This window comes from Coregonus clupeaformis, chromosome 6 (assembly GCF_020615455.1).
Source record: "Coregonus clupeaformis isolate EN_2021a chromosome 6, ASM2061545v1, whole genome shotgun sequence".
In the NCBI taxonomy this organism is placed as follows: Eukaryota; Metazoa; Chordata; class Actinopteri; order Salmoniformes; family Salmonidae; genus Coregonus; species Coregonus clupeaformis.
In genome coordinates, this window is record NC_059197.1 from 32202230 (window position 1) to 32219963 (window position 17734).

General features: G+C 43.3%; 1 protein-coding gene across 1 annotated transcript in view; it reads left to right on the plus strand.

Annotated features, from left to right (window-relative positions):
• Window positions 1-8023, plus strand: part of LOC121567823 (caseinolytic peptidase B protein homolog) — a 68561-nt gene extending 60538 nt beyond the window's left edge. Inside the window, exons 9-16 of the mRNA XM_041878136.2 lie at window positions 211-266; window positions 408-452; window positions 990-1151; window positions 2150-2306; window positions 2414-2487; window positions 2611-2730; window positions 4904-5008; window positions 7614-8023. Of these exons, the coding sequence (XP_041734070.1) occupies window positions 211-266; window positions 408-452; window positions 990-1151; window positions 2150-2306; window positions 2414-2487; window positions 2611-2730; window positions 4904-5008; window positions 7614-7841 (947 nt within the window). The 3' untranslated portion in view covers window positions 7842-8023. The remainder of the gene's footprint in view (window positions 1-210; window positions 267-407; window positions 453-989; window positions 1152-2149; window positions 2307-2413; window positions 2488-2610; window positions 2731-4903; window positions 5009-7613) is intronic.
• The last annotated feature ends 9711 nt before the right edge of the window (window positions 8024-17734 follow it).

The following is a 17734-nucleotide window of genomic DNA, read 5'->3' on the forward strand; positions in this document are numbered from 1 at the left end:
TAGCAGGGACAACAAGTCATAGCCTATTAGCAGCTCAGGGATCTACCTGAGATTCCACCCACATCATCATTACAATGTTCAGAGGTTCATGTAAGATCATCTTTAGAATATTTGGAGGCTTGGTTGAAAGTGGATTCTTGTCAGACCATTGATGTTCAAAGCTCTGTCCATACTGCACTCTGATTGGTTAATCCTCTCCTCTTCCCACAGGCAAAACTGAGCTGGCCAAACAGGTGGCTCGCTACATGCACAAGGACCTCAAAAAGGTCTGTGTTACAGTCACACACGTTCATACAGCAGCACAGCTCAAATCAGATTGTATCAGCAATACTGATCATATTATGTGCAGTCCCATGTGCGGGTGTGTTATTACTGCTCATTCAGTAACCTGAGCCTTCTCTTCTCAGGGATTCATCCGCATGGACATGTCCGAATTCCAAGAGAAGCACGAGGTATGACATCATCAATACCACTTTCCCACAACCAGGAATGTCCTTGGGCTGGGATACACTATCTACTGTAGCTGAGGGCTTGTCTGAATCTTCTACTGCCATCGTTTGGACCAGCTTCCCAGTCGCTGTCATGAACAGTTTAACCCTGTGTTGACTGAGCGACCTTGGGCTCTGTCTAACCTTTCATCTCCCACAATTCAATTAAAAGAGATGTGTCCAGGTTCCCACAGAAACACAGACAGATGCAGCTTGTGGAGGAAGAAAAGGCCCCAAAACATTGTTTTTGTATCAGAGGAAGTAGTAATCTGACATCATCTTCAGTTCAATAGGTTCATCTACCTCATCTACCTGTTATCATAATTCTCTCTCAATCTCTCCCTTTTCATCTCTCTCGCCATCTCTCTCTCTCCTCTCGCCATCTTTCTTTCCCTCTCTCTCCACCTCTCCCTCTCTCACAATCTCTCTCCACCTCAATCTCTCTCCACCTCGCTCCCCACCTCTCTCCCTCTCTCTCTGTCTCTCTCTGTCTCTCTCTAGGTGGCTAAGTTCATAGGTTCTCCTCCAGGTTATGTTGGTCATGAAGAGGGAGGTCAGCTGACTAAACAGTTGAAGGCGTATCCCAATGCTGTGGTTCTGTTTGACGAGGTGGACAAGGCCCACCCAGACGTACTGACCATCATGCTACAACTGTTTGATGAGGTACATGCATACACACACACACACACAAAGTTTTTTTAACCGTACAAAATCACAGGTTCTACTGTGTCACATTTCTAGATTCTTGAGTTTCTCTCTCTCTCTCGCTCTCTCTCAATTCAATTTATTTAAGGGCTTTATTGGCATGGGAAACGTATGTTTACATTGCCAAAGCAAGTGAAGTAGATAGTAAACAAAAGTGAAATAAACAATAAATATTAACAGTAAACATTACACTCAGAAGTTTCAAAATAATAAAGACTTTTCAAATGTCATATTATGTCTATATACAGTGTTGTAACAATGTGCAAATAGTTAAAGTACAAATGGGAAAATAAATTAACATAAATATGGGTTGTATTTACAATGGTGTTTGTTCTTCACTGATTGCCCTTTTCTTGTGGCAACAGGTCACAAATCTTGCAGCTGTGATGGCACACTGGATTTTTCACCCAGTAGATGAAAAACTCTCCTACTCTCGCTCTATCTCCAAATCTCTCTATCTCCCTCTCACCCGCTCCCTCTCTCTCGCTCTCTTTCCCTCTCTTTCTCTCTGTCTCTCTCTTTCCCTCTCTCTCTCTTTCTCTCTCTCTCTCTTTCTCTCTCTAAATCTACATTTCTTTCTGTCTCTCTCTAAATCTCTCTTTCTCTCTCTCTTTCTCTCTCTCCCTCTCACCCGCTCCCTCTCTTGCTCTGACTTTCTCTCTTTCCCTCTCTTTCTCTCTCTCTCTCTCTTTCTCGCTCTCTTTCTCTCTCTCTAAATCTACATTTCTTTTTCTCTCTCTTTCTCTCACTTAATCTCTCTAAATCTCTCTTTAAATCTCTCTCTCTCTCTCTCTCTCTCCGCTCTCTTTTTCTTTCTTTCTCTTTCTTTCTTTCTCTCTCTCTCTCTCTCTCTCTCTCTCTCTCTCTCTCTCTCTCTCTCTCTCTCTCTCTCTCTCTCTCTCTCTCTAAATCTCTCTCTAAATCTCTCTCTAAATCTCTCTCTAAATCTCTCTCAGGGCCGTCTTACAGATGGGAAAGGGAAGACCATTGAGTGTAAGGACGCCATCTTCATCATGACCTCGAACGTGGCCAGTGACGACATCGCCCAGCATGCATTGCAGCTCCGCCAGGAGGCCCAGGAGCTCAGCCGCAGGAAACTGGCCGACAACCTAGGTGAGATACACACACACACACACACACACACACACACACACACACATACACATACACACACACACACACTATAGACAAACAGGTTGTTAACTCCTCCTTTTCTCCAGATGATGTTCAGAAGAGTGATGATGTCACCATCTCCAGGCAGTTTAAGGACGCTGTAATTCGCCCTATTCTGAAGGTAACGCCCCACGCCCTCATCCTATACCCAATCACAGCATCTCGTTGACACACACACACCACGGATTGGTTGAGCCACTATTCTGAAAAGCTCTTATTGGTGAATTCATTTTATCCTCCCAAGGCCCATTTCCGGAGGGACGAGTTTCTGGGACGGATCAATGAGATTGTCTACTTCCTGCCGTTCTGCCCCTCTGAACTGCAACAGCTTGTCAGCAAAGAGCTCAACTTCTGGGCCAAGAAGGTAACCGGTGGTGTGTGTGACTGTGTCCGTGCGAGTGCGCTATTGCGTAGTATTATGGACTGTGTGTTGTGTGTGTGTGTGTGGTTTGTACTCACCGTATGGGTGTTTTCATTGGCGTGTGTTGACTAGAGAGACCCACTCAGATCAATAAAAGATGCTGTCCCTGTCTGCTCGGATCTGATTGTACTGTTTAACATCACGTGAACTTTCATAAATATTTAAATATCAATATCACTCTGTTTCTGTCAGCCAACTCTGCCTCAGGGAACTGATAGCGACCTGACTCATCAATGTGTGTGTGTGTGTGTGTGTGTGTGTGTGTGTGTGTGTGTGTGTGTGTGTGTGTGTGTGTGTGTGTGTGTGTGTGTGTGTGTGTGTGTGTGTGTGTGTGTGTGTGTGTGTGTGTGTGTGTGTGTGTGTGTGTGTGTGTGTGTGTGTGTGTGTGTGTGTGTTTGTGGTGTGTGTGTGTGTGTTTGTGGTGTGTGTGTGTGTGTGTGTGTGTGTGTGTGTGTGTGTGTGTGTGTGTGTGTGTGTGTGTGTGTGTGTGTGTTTGTGGTGTGTGTGTGGTGTGTGTGGTGTGTGTGTGTGGTGTGTGTGTTTGTGGTGTGTGTGTGGTGTGTGTGGTGTGTGTGTGGTGTGTGTGTGTGTGTGTGTGTGTACCTCTGTGATGTGATGAAGGTTGACAATAGCAGTTCTTATTAGAGTAACTCCAGAGGGATTTAGCTGACCTTAGGCACAGACCTAGGATCAGTGTAGCCTTCCTAAATCCTAACCTTAACCACCAAGCCGACCTCAGATCAAATCCTAACCTTAACCACCAAGCCGACCTCACATCAAATCCTAACCTTAACCACCAAGCCGACCTCACATCAAATCCTAACCTTAACCACCAAGCCGACCTCAGATCAAATCCTAACCTTAACCACCAAGCCGACCTCAGATCAAATCCTAACCTTAACCACCAAGCCGACCTCAGATCAAATCCTAACCTTAACCACCAAGCCGACCTCAGATCAAATCCTAACCTTAACCACCAAGCCGACCTCAGATCAAATCCTAACCTTAACCACCAAGCCGACCTCAGATCAAATCCTAGCCTTAACCACCAAGCCGACCTCAGATCAAATCCTAACCTTAACCACCAAGCCGACCTCAGATCAAATCCTAACCTTAACCACCAAGCCGACCTCAGATCAAATCCTAACCTTAACCACCAAGCCGACCTCAGATCAAATCCTAGCCTTAACCACCAAGCCGACCTCAGATCAAATCCTAACCTTAACCACCAAGCCGACCTCAGATCAAATCCTAACCTTAACCACCAAGCCGACCTCAGATCAAATCCTAACCTTAACCACCAAGCCGACCTCAGATCAAATCCTAACCTTAACCACCAAGCCGACCTCAGATCAAATCCTAACCTTAACCACCAAGCCGACCTCAGATCAAATCCTAACCTTAACCACCAAGCCGACCTCAGATCAAATCCTAACCTTAACCACCAAGCCGACCTCAGATCAAATCCTAACCTTAACCACCAAGCCGACCTCAGATCAAATCCTAACCTTAACCACCAAGCCGACCTCAGATCAGTGTCCAGTGGTAACTTCTTCATCTGACTCTGTTGGGGCTAGATGAACCGGATCTGTGATCAAAGATGTTAATACGAATTAGGAGATGCTTGCAGTGTTAAAGATGCACTATGCAGAAATCGATCCACGATTTCCTTGTTTCAGTTCATGTGACAAAACAAGTATAGTGTAGAGAATCATTGTACCATCTAAAGCACTGTGACATTTTTTTCCATAACCAAAAATATTGTATTTTCAGCTGTTTAAAGCTGGAGTACAAAACCGAAAGTAAAAGACTCAAAAACGAAACTTAAGCACGGGAAGCATAGAAAGAAAGAACATAGAACAGATCTACCGCTTCTTACACTTGCTTTCAATGAGAATGACAGATCTATAACTCACATTTCTATGTGAATTTGGTCAGGTCGCCCAAAAAGTTACATATTACAGCTTTAACTCGGCTGATGAATCAGGGCTAAGTGCATTAGCACAGGACTCATATTATTGTTCTTTAACATGGGGAGAAAGGGTGTCTGCCATATAGTGCTACGTCTCGCCGTCACTCCGACCTAACGGTCTCTCTCTCTCTCTCCCCTCGTTAGGCGAAGCAGAGGCATGACATCACTTTACTGTGGGACCGCCCCGTTCTGGACCTGCTGGCTGGAGGGTACAACCTGCACTACGGAGCCCGCTCCATCAAACATGAGGTACACATACACACTTACAGATACACACAGTGAATGGATCTGCTTCAACTAACAATAAGGGTCCGTGCAGAGCTCTCCCACTTACCTGTCTCCCCCTCTGTTTCATTACTGTCTACATAAGGAGAGTTGAGGGCCCAGTGCAGTCAAAAATTAGATTTTCCTGTGGTGTGTGTGTGTGTGTTTGTGTATGTATATGTGTATATATATATATATATATATATATCACACACACACAGTACCAGTCAAAAGTTTGGACACACCTACTCATTCAAAGGTTTTTCTTTATTTGTACTATTTTCTACATTGTAGAATAACAGTGAAGGCATCAAAACTATGAAATAACACATATGGAATCATGTAGTAACCAAAAAAGTGTTAAACAAATCAAAATATATTCTTCAAATAGCCACACTTTGCCTTGATGACAGCTTTGCACACTCTTGGCATTCTCTCAACCAGCTTCATGAGGTAGTCACCTGGAATGCATTTCAATTAACAGGTGTGCCTTATTAAAAGTTAATTTGTGGAATTTCTTTCCTTAATGCATTTGAGCCAATCAGTTGTGTTGTGACAAGGTAGGGGGGGGGGGGGGTATACAGAAGATAGCCCTATTTGGTAAAATACCAAGTCCATATTATGGCAAGAACAGCTCAAATAAACAAAGAGAAACGACAGTCCATCATTACTTTAAGACATGAAAGTCAGTCAATAGGGAACATTTCAAGAACTTTTAAAGTTTCTTCAAGTGCAGTCGCAAAAACCATCAACTCATGAGGACCGCCACAGGAAAGAGTTACCTCTGCTGCAGAGGATAAGTTCATTAGAGTTACCAGCCTCAGAAATTGCAGCCCAAATAAATGCTTCACAGAGTTCAAGTGGTCCTCTGTAGCTCAATTGGTAGAGCATGGTGCTTGTAATGCCAGGGTAGTGGGTTCGATCCCCGGGAACACCCATACGTAAAAAATGTATGCACACATGACTGTAAGTCGCTTTGGATAAAAGTGTCTGCTAAATGGCATATTATATTATAAGTAACAGACACATCTTAACATCAACTGTTCAGAGGAGACTGTGTGAATCAGGCCTTCATGGTCGAATTGCTGCAAAGAAACCACTACTAAAGGACACCAATAAGAAGAGACTTGCTTGGGCCAAGAAACACGAGCAATGGACATTGGACCGGTGGAAATTTGTCCTTTGGTCTGGAGTCCAAATTTGAGATTTTTGGGTCCAACCGCCGTGTCTTTGTGAGACGCGGTGTGGGTGAACGGATGATCTCCACATGTGTATTTCCCACCGTAAAGCATGGAGGAGGAGGTGTTATGGTGTGGGGGTGCTTTGCTGGTGACACTGTCTGTGATTTATTTAGAATTCAAGGCACACTTAACGAGCATGGCTACCACAGCATTCTGCAGCGATACACCATCACATCTGGTTTGGGCTTAATAGGACTATCATTCCCTCCAGGCTTTGTAATGGCTATTTTTCCAAGAAGGAGAGTGATGGAGTGCTTCATCGGATGACCTGGCCTCCAGAATCCCCTGACCTCAACCCAATTGAGATGGTTTGGGATGAGTCGGACCGCATAGTGAAGGAAAAGAAGCCAACAAGTGCTAAGCATATGTGGGAACTCCTTCAAGACTGTTGGAAAAGCATTCCAGGTGATGCTGGTTGAGCGAATGCCAAGAGTGTGCAAAACTGTCATCAAGGCAAAGGGTGGCTATTTGAAGAATCTCAAATATAGAATATATTTTGATTTGTTTAACACTTTTATGGTTACTGCATGATTCCATATGTGTTATTTCATAGTTTTGATGTCTTCACTATTATTCTACAGTGTAGAAAATAGTAAAAATAAAGAAAAACCCTTGAATGAGTAGGTGTTCTAAAACTTTTGACCGGTTGTGTGTGTGTGTGTGTGTGTGTATATATATATATATATATAATCCACACTGAGGTTGGAATACTTCTGTGAAAATTATGATAATGCGCTTTTAGTCTAAGAGCTGTTTGATAAGACCGCCTGAAATTTCAGTCTGTTTTGGTGGGATGGAGTTTTGCCCTGCCTGGCGACATCACCAGGCGGTATAAGTTAATAGACCAATAACAAAGAGAGTTTCAGAACCTCTGCCAATAACAGCTAGTTTTATATCCCTCCCATTAGGCTCGTCCAATTAGGCCCCTCACTCAGACCACTCCCAAACAGTCATAGCAAATTTCTTGCTTGAGAAATTGCTCTTTGCTAAGAAGCTATTTTGGTTTCTTTTTTTACCATTTTTATTGAAAACAATTACAGTAAGGTACTTTAATTGTTACCCAACAATGATTTGATATTGAGATAAAAACAGCTGCATTGGACCTTTTAATAGATAACAATTATGGTCTAATTGTCAGAAATGCTCAGCTTTTATGAAGAAACACTAAACTTGTATTATGAAGGGACTTCTGTACATTCTCTGTTCATCATCTGGTTAACATTGAACTCACTCCCACCCATTCAGCTGTTAAATGTTCAGTGGTTGAATCAAAGCCAAAAACAGGTCACACTGGTTTTGAGTTGAAGCTGTGTGTTAGACCTGACTGGTCTGGTGTGTTGTGTTACCAGGTGGAGCGGAGGGTGGTCAACCAACTGGCAGCGGCCTATGAGCAGGAGCTCCTCCCTAAGGGCTGCACCCTCCGCCTGTCTGTCCACTCAGAGGACAGGGGCGGGGCCGAGGGGCAGGAAGGGGAGGGGCTGGGGCAGGGCGTACCCAGTCTGCGTCTGGAGGTAGTGGGGAAGGACAGCACAGCACGGACACTGGACATACGCCCTCCTCTCAGCCCCGATCACTAACACACTAACACACAGTACCTACTGTATATATACTCTGGAGTCTATTGCCATCATATCACCTCATAATAACGTATCACCTCATAGCCACGAGTTGGTTTTCATGGAGCTAATTAAGCAATAAGGCCCGAGGAGGTGTGGTATATGGCCAATATACCACGGCTAATGGCTGTTCTTATCCACGACGCAACGCGGAGTGCCTGGATACAGCTCCCTTAGCCGCGGTATATTGGCCATATACGACAAACCCCCGAGGTGCCTTATTGCTATTATAAACTGGTTACCAACGTAATTAGAACAGTAAATAAGTAATTTTGCATCATACCTGTGGTATATTGTCTGTGGACAGGACCCAAACTACCCGGTTTATAATTGAGCAATAAGGCCCGAGGAGGTGTGGTATATGGCCAATATACCACGGCTAAGGGCTGTTACATTTTTACATTTTAGTCATTTAGCAGACGCTCTTATCCAGAGCTACTTACAGTAAGTGAGTGCATACATTTTCTTTTCATACTGGCCCCCCGTGGGAAACGAACCCACAACCCTGGCGTTGCAAGCGCCATGCTCTACCAACTGAGCTACACGGGTCTTACGCACGACGCAATGCCCTTAGCCGTAGTATATTGGCCATATATCACAAACCCCAGAGGTTCCTTATTGTTATTATAAACTGGTTACCGATGTAATTAGAGCAGTAAAAATACATGTTTTGTCATACCCGTGGTCTGATATACCACGGCTGTCAGCCAATCAGCATTCAGGGCTCGACCCACCCAGTTTATAATAGGAAATAAAACATGTCTCAGAAGAAACACATCATGGTCTCTCTCCCTGTCTCACACTGGATGTCTGTTACTCTTCATACTGTACACACACACACACACACACACACATACACACATACACACACACACACACACACACACACACACACACACACATACACACACACACACACATATACACACACACACACACACACACACACACACACACACACACACGCAGATTATTCAGGTCCCTATCAGTTCCCCGAGGCAGCTTCAGTGACTACAATCCATATCTTCCTTAGTGTAGCCTGAGGGGTTAAGTCACCTATTGGATATATCATACTATTTATCTAGCGTCAGTTAGGATAGAGATATTAACCACATCTTTCCATATCATCAATATATGTATAGATAGATAGATAGATAAACCTGTATATGAAGACAAAATATAGAACTATAATGTTGTCTTTGCTTGCTTAAAGAAATTGAAACGTTAAGCCAAAGCTAGGGCTTAGTGTTGTGTCTTGTGAGAACATTCCACCAGCATAGACCAAGTCATCTGAGTCATGTAAAATGTGTTATTAGAAAGAAAACAGTAACTAAAGTTTATGGATTATAAATTATGGATATCAATAAACTGGCCTTGTGAAATGTTTTAGTAGTTGGATGTTAAATGTTAAGCATTGCCGCCTTTGTCATGAAGGTGTTTGGTGGGAATCCATCTGGAAATGTAGAGATATAAATATTATCTAGACACTTTAATGTATTGTTCATGTTTACAAGGAGCCGAGCTAAAGAAGCGACACATTTTCCATTATTGTATACGAACACCCATCATGTTGTAAATAAAGTTGCTGTGATCAATGGAGATTCCTGTCTTTGTCTTGTTTCGGGTCTGTCTGTGTGTTGTGTCACGCTGTCACGCCAACCTGTCTGTGTGTGTTGTCACGGCGTCACTCCAACCTGTCTGTGTGTGTTGTGTCACGCTGTCACTCCAACCTGTCTGTGTGTGTTGTCACGGCGTCACTCCAACCTGTCTGTGTGTTGTGTCACGCTGTCACTCCAACCTGTCTGTGTGTTGTGTCACGGCGTCACTCCAACCTGTCTGTGTGTGTTGTCACGGCGTCACTCCAACCTGTCTGTGTGTTGTGTCACGGCGTCACTCCAACCTGTCTGTGTGTGTTGTCACGGCGTCTGGGTGGGAATTCTAGTACAACAACAGTTGTCGTTCTGTTGACATGATTGAGAAATTGAATGGGAATGTAGTGTGCATGTGCGTGCATACTGTGAGCATTGTGTGTGGGTGTGTGTGTGTGTGAGAGAGAACGAGAGAGCATTTTGCATTGTGTATGTGTGATGGTGGGGCTGGTGTTGCGGAAGGTGAGGAGGGAATGTGGGATGGCCATTCCTCTGTTTTCCTCTCTGCCAGGGTTCCATAGAGATGTAGAGCCTCTTCTCCCCTGCAGGGAGGGAATTAGCATGGAGAAACAGACCCATTCACCATGACTGGGCCCTTCTGGACCCACCATATAAACACACACAACAGACAGTGCCTTGCTGCCCGCCACTCCCAGATGCACACAGACAAGGTGTTGAAAGCCCATGTTGACTCCAATGTTTCCCACAGTTGTGTCAAGTTGGCTGGATGACCTTTGGGTTGTGGACCATTCTTGATACACACGGGAAACTGTTGAGCGTGAAAAACCCAGCAGCGTTGCAGTTCTTGACACAAACCAGTGCGCCTGGCACTTAATACCATATCCCTTTCAAAGGCACTTCAATCTTATGTCTTGCCCATTCACCCTCTGAATGGCACACATACACAATCCATGTCTCAATTGTCTCAAGGCTTAAAAATCCTTCTTTAACCTGTCTCCTCCCCTTCATCTACACCAGGGATGGGCAACTTTGATGGGGGTGTGGACCACAAAAAATCGGAACTCATCATGAGGGGCCGAAGTGGCTAATGAGTCTCTCCCCCCCCCACCTTGCGAGCAAAACATTTTAGCGGCCCCCCTCGTGACAGTGAAGAGAGAATTTTTGTTTTCAATTTCATTTCCTCCAATTGTACACACTTTGCCATGGGGCATAGAGAAAATGTTGCAGTTTTAAAGTAAGTTTGCTGCAATTCTACACATTTTGCATTCTAGACAATTCTGTGCTTCCAACACAGCTTCCAGCAGTTTGGGGAAGGCCCTTTCCTGTTTCAGCATGACAATGCCCCCGTGCACAAAGCGAGGTACATACAGAAATCGTTTGTCAAGATCGGTGTGGAAGAACTTGACTGGCCTGCGCAGAGCCCTGACCTCAACACCATCGAACACCATTGGGATAAATTGGAACGCCAACTGTGAGCCAGGCCGCGCTGAATGGAAGCAAGCCCATGCAGCAATGTTCCAACATCTAGCGGAAAGCCTTCCCAGAAGAGTGGAGGCTGTTACAGCAGCAAAGGGGGGACCAACTCCATATTAATGCCCATGATTTTGGAATGAGATGTTCGACGAGCATACTTTTGGTCATGTAGTGTATGTGTATATATATATATATATATATATATATATATATATATATATATATATATATATATATATATATATATATATATATCAGTTGAAGTTGGAAGTTTACATACACTTAAGTTGGAGTCATTAAAACTCGTTTTTCAACCACTCCACAAATTTCTTGTTAACAAACTATAGTTTTGGCAAGTCGGTTAGGACATCTACTTCGTGCATGACACAAGTCATGTTTCCAACAATTGTTTACAGACAGATTATTTCACTTATAATTCACTGTATCACAATTCCAGTGGGTCAGAAGTTTACAAACACTAAGTTGACTGTGCGTTTAAACAGCTTGGAAAAATCCAGAAAATGATGTCATGGCTTTAGAAGCTTCTGATAGGCTAATTGACATCATTTGAGTCAGTTGGAGGTGTACCTGTGGATGTATTTCAAGGCCTACCTTCAAACTCAGTGCCTCTTTGCTTGACATCAGTGGAAAATCAAAAGAAATCAGCCAAGACCTCAGAAAAAAGACCTCCACAAGTCTGGTTCATCCTTGGGAGCAATTTCCAAATGCCTGAAGGTACCACGTTCATCTGTACAAACAATAGTACGCATATATAAACACCATGGGACCACGCAGCCGTCATACAGCTCAGGAAGGAGACGCGTTCTGTCTCCTAGAGATGAACGTACTTTGGTGCGAAAAGTGCAAATCAATCCCAGAACAACAGCAAAGGACCTTGTGAAGTTGCTGGAGGAAACAGGTACAAAAGTATCTATATCCACAGTAAAACGAGTCCTAAATCGACATAACCTGAAAGGCCGCTCAGCAAGGAAGAAGTCACTGCTCCAAAACCGCCATAAAAAAGCCAGACTAAGGTTTGCAACTGCACATGGGGACAAAGATCGTACTTTTTGGAGAAATGTCCTCTGGTCTGATGAAACAAAAATAGAACTGTTTGGCCATAATGACCATCATTATGTTTGGAGGAAAAAGGGGGGACTTGCAAGCCAAAGAACACCATCCCAACCGTGAAGCATGGGGGTGGCACCATCATGCTGTGGGGGTGCTTTGCTGTAGGAGGGACTGGTGCACTTCACAAAATAGATGTGCAGTCAATTGTCAATTTCTGAGGCTGGTAACTCGATTGAACTAACTCTGGGTCTTCCATTCCTGTGGCGGTCCTCATGAGAGCCAGTTTCATCATAGCGCTTGATGGTTTTTGCGACTGCACTTGAATAAACTTTTGAAGTTCTTGACATTTTCCAGATTGACTGACCTTCATGTCTTAAAGTAATAATGGACTGTCATTTATTCTTTGCTAATTTGAGCTTTTTTTGCCATAATATGGACTTGGTCTTTTACCAAATAGGACTATCGTCTGTATACCACCCCTACCTTGTCACAACACAACTGATTGGCTCAAATTAAGAAGGAAAGAAATTCCACTAATTAGCTGGAAGAGAGAATGCCAAGAGTGTGCAAAAGGTGGCTATTTGATAAAATATTTTCATTTGTTTAACACTTATTTGATTACTACATGATTCCATATGTGTTATTTCATAGTTTTGATGTCTTCACTATTATTCTACAATGTAGAAAATGGTAAAAAATTAAGAAAAACATGTGTGGCCAAACTTTTGACTGGTACTGTGTATGTATATGTACAGTGGGGAGAACAAGTATTTGATACACTGCCAATTTTGCAGGTTTTCCTACTTACAAAGAATGTAGAGGTCTGTAATTTTTATCAGAGGTACACTTCAACTGTGAGAGACGGAATCAAAACAAAAATCCAGAAAATCACATTGTATGATTTTTAAGTAATTCATTTGCATTTTATTGCATGACATAAGTATTTGATCACCTACCAACCAGTAAGAATTCAGGCTCTCACAGACCTGTTAGTTTTTCTTTAAGAATCCCTCCTGTTCTCCACTCATTACCTGTATTAACTGCACCTGTTTGAACTCGTTACCTGTATAAAAGACACCTGTCCACACACTTAATCAAACACACTCCAACCTCTCCACAATGGCCAAGACCAGAGAACTGTGTAAGGACATCAGGAATAAAATTGTAGACCTGCACAAGGCTGGGATGGGCTACAGGACAATAGGCAAGCAGCTTGGTGAGAAGGCAACAACTGTTGACGCAATTATTAGAAAATGGAAGAAGTTCAAGATGACGGTCAATCACCCTCGGTCTGGGGCTCCATGCAAGATCTCACCTCGTGGGGCATCAATGATCATGAGGAAGGTGAGGGATCAGCCCAGAACTACACGGCAGGACCTGGTCAATGACCTGAAGAGAGCTGGGACCACAGTCTCAAAGAAAACCATTAGTAACACACTACGCCGTCATGGATTAAAATCCTACAGCGCACGCAAGGTCCCCCTTCTCAAGCCAGCGCATGTCCAGGCCCGTCTGAAGTTTGCCAATGACCATCTGGATGATCCAGAGGAGGAATGGGAGAAGGTCATGTGGTCTGATGAGACAAAAATAGAGCTTTTTGGTCTAAACTCCACCTGCCGTGTTTGGAGGAAGAAGAAGGATGAGTACAACCCCAAGAACACCATCCCAACCGTGAAACATGGAGGTGGAAACATCATTCTTTGGGGATGCTTTTCTGCAAAGGGGACAGGACGACTGCACCGTATTGAGGGGATGATGGATGGGGCCATGTATCGCGAGATCTTGGCCAACAACCTCCTTCCCTCAGTAAGAGCATTGAAGATGGGTCGTGGCTGGGTCTTCCAGCATGACAACGACCCAAAACACACAGCCAGGGCAACTAAGGAGTGGCTCCGTAAGAAGCATCTCAAGGTCCTGGAGTGGCCTAGCCAGTCTCCAGACCTGAACCCAATAGAAAATCTTTGGAGGGAGCTGAAAGTCCGTATTGCCCAGCCAAAATGGTGGGCCAAAATCCCTGCTACAGTGTGTGCAAACCTGGTCAAGACCTACAGGAAACGTATGATCTCTGTAATTGCAAACAAAGGTTTCTGTACCAAATATTAAGTTATATGCTTTTCTGATGTATCAAATACTTATGTCATGCAATAAAATGCAAATGAATTACTTAAAAATCATACAATGTGATTTTCTGGATTTTTGTTTTAGATTCCGTCTCTCACAGTTGAAGTGTACCTATGATAAAAATGACAGACCTCTACATGCTTTGTAAGTGGGAAAACCTGCAAAATCGGCAGTGTATCAAATACTTGTTCTCCCCACTGTATGTGTGTGCATATAATATATATATGTATATAATATATATATATATGTGTATATAATATATATATATATGTATGTATATGTACAGTTGAAGTCGGAAATGTACATACACTTAGGTTGGAGTCATTAAACCTCATTTTTCAACTACTCCACAAATTTCTTGTTAACAAACTATACTTTTGGCAAGTCGGTTAGGACATCTACTTTGTGCATGACACAAGTAATTTTTCCAACAATTGACAATAAACCTCCACAAGTCTGGTTCATCCTTGGGATCAATTTCCAAACACCTGAAGGTACCATGTTCATCTGTACAAACAATAGTACGCAAGTATAAACACCATGGGACCACGCAGCCGTCATACCGCTCAGGAAGGAGACGCGTTCTGTCTCCTAGAGATGAACGTACTTTGGTGCGAAAAGTGCAAATCAATCCCAGAACAACAGCAAAGGACCTTGTGAAAACTAGTCCTATATCGACATAACCTGAAAGGCCGCTCAGCAAGGAAGAAGCCACTGCTCCAAAACCGCCATAAAAAACCAGACTACGGTTTGCAACTGCACATGGGGACAAAGATCGTACTTTTTGGAGAAATGTCCTCTGGTCTGATGAAACAAAAATAGAACTGTTTGGCCATAATGACCATCATTATGTTTGGAGGAAAAAGGGAGTGCTTGCAAGCCGAAGAACACCATCCCAACCGTGAAGAACAGGGGTGGCAGCATCATGCTGTGGGGATGCTTTGCTGCAGGAGGGACTGGTGCACTTCACAAAATAGATGGCATCATGAGGAAGGAAAATTATGTGTATATATTGAAGCAACATCTCAAGACATCAGTCAGGAAGTTAAAGCTTGGTCGCAAATGGGTCTTCCAAATGGACAATGACCCCAAGCATACTTCCAAAGTTGTGGCAAAATGGCTTAAGGACAAGAAAGTCAAGGTATTGGAGTGGCCATCACAAAGCCCTGACCTCAATCCTATAGAAAATTTGTGGGCAGAACTGAAAAAGCGTGTGCGAGCAAGTAGGCCTACAAACCTGACTCAGTTACACCAGCTTTGTCAGGAGGAATGGGCCAAAATTCACCCAACTTATTGTGGAAAGCCTGTGGAAGGCTACCCGAAACGTTTGACCCAAGTTAAACAATTTAAAGGCAATGCTACCAAATACTAATTGAGTGTATATAAACTTCTGACCCACTGGGAATGTGAAGAAAGAAATAAAAGCTGAAATAAATCATTCTCTCTACTATTATTCAGACATTTCACATTCTTAAAATAAAGTGGTGATCCTAACTGACCTAAGACAGGGACTTTTTACTCTGATTAAATGTCAGGAATTGTGAAAAACTGAGTTTAAATGTATTTGGCTAAGGTGTATGTAAACTTCCGACTTCAACTGTACATCACAAAGCTCATCTGAATTTCCTGCAGCGCATGTATGATGTAACATACTGATGTCTTGAGATGTTGCTTCAATATATCCACATACAGTGGCTTGCGAAAGTATTCACCCCCCTTGGCATTTTTCCTATTTTGTTGACTTACAACCTGGAATTAAAATGGATTTTGGGGGGGTTTGTAACATTTGATTTACACAACATGCCTACCACTTTGAAGATGCAAAATATTTTTTCTTGTGAAACAAACAAGAAATAAGATTTTTTTTTTTACAGAAAACTTGAGCGTGCATAACTATTCACACTCCCCAAAGTCAATACTTTGTAGAGACACCTTTTTCAGCAATTACAGCTGCAAGTCTCTTGGGGTATGTCTCTATAAGCTTGGCACATCTAGCCACTGGGATTTTTTCCCATTCTTCAAGGCAAAACTGCTCCAGCTCCTTCAAGTTGGATGGGTTCCGCTGGTGTACAGCAATCTTTAAGTCATACCACAGATTCTCAATTGGATTGAGGTCTGGGCTTTGACTAGGTCATTCCAAGACATTTAAATGTTTCCCCTTAAACCACTCGAGTGTTTCTTTAGCAGTATGCTTAGGGTCATTGTCCTGCTGGAAGGTGAAACTCCGTCCCAGTCTCAAATCTCTGGAAGACTGAAACAGGTTTCCCTCAAGAATTTCCCTGTATTTAGCACCATCCATCATTCCTTCAATTCTGACCAGTTTCCCAGTCCCTGCCGATGAAAAACATCCCCACAGCATGATGCTGCCACCACCATGCTTCACTGTGGGGATGGTGTTCTCGGGGTGATGAGAAGTGTTGGGTTTGCGCCAGACATAGCGTTTTCCTTGATGGACAAAAAGCTAAATTTTAGTCTCATCTGACCAGAGTACCTTCTTCCATATGTTTGGGGAGTCTCCCACATGCCTTTTGGCGAACACCAAATATGTTTACTTATTTTTTTCTTTAAGCAATGGCTTTTTTCTGCCCACTCTTCCGTAAAGCCCAGCTCTGTGGAGTGTACGGCTTAAAGTGGTCCTATGGACAGATACTCCAATCTCCGCTGTGGCGCTTTGCAGCTCCTTCAGGGTTATCTTTGCTCTCTTTGTTGCCTCTCTGATTAATGCCCTCTTCGCCTGGTCCATGAGTTTTGGTGGGCAGCCCTCTCTTATGTGACTTCTGAAGGTAATTGGTTGCACCAGATCTTATTTAGGGGCTTCATAGCAAAGGGGGTGAATACATATGCACGCACCACTTTTCCGTTATTTATTTTTTAGATTTATTTTAACACTTTATTTTTTTAATTTCACTTCACCAATTTGGCCTATTTTGTGTATGTCCATTACATGAAATCCAAATAAAAATCCATTTAAATTACAGGTTGTAATGCAACAATATAGGAAAAACGCCAAGGGGGATGAATACTTTTGCAAGGCACTGTAATTTTCCTTCCTCATGGTGCCATCTATTTTGTGAAGTGCACCAGTCCCTCCTGCAGCAAAGCACCCCCACAGTTCTATTTTTGTTTCATCAGACCAGAGGACATTTCTCCAAAAGGTACGATCTTTGTCCCCATGTGCAGTTGCAAACCGTAGTCTGGCTTTTTTATGGCGGTTTTGGAGCAGTGGCTTCTTCCTTGCTGAGCAGTCTTTCAGGTTATGTCGATATAGGCCTCGTTTTACTGTGGATATAGATACTTTTGTACCTGTTTCTTCCAGCATCTTCACAAGGTCCTTTGCTGTTGTTCTGGGATTGATTTGCACTTTTCCCACCAAAGTACGTTCATCTCTAGGAGACAGAACGGGTCTCCTTCCTGAGCGGTATGACAGCTGTGTGGTCCCATGGTGTTTATACTTGCGTACTATTGTTTGTACAGATGAATGTGGTACCTTCAGGCGTTTGGAAATTGATCCCAAGGATGAACCAGACTTGTGGAGGTCTACAATTTTTTTTCTGAGGTCTTGGCTGATTTATTTGGATT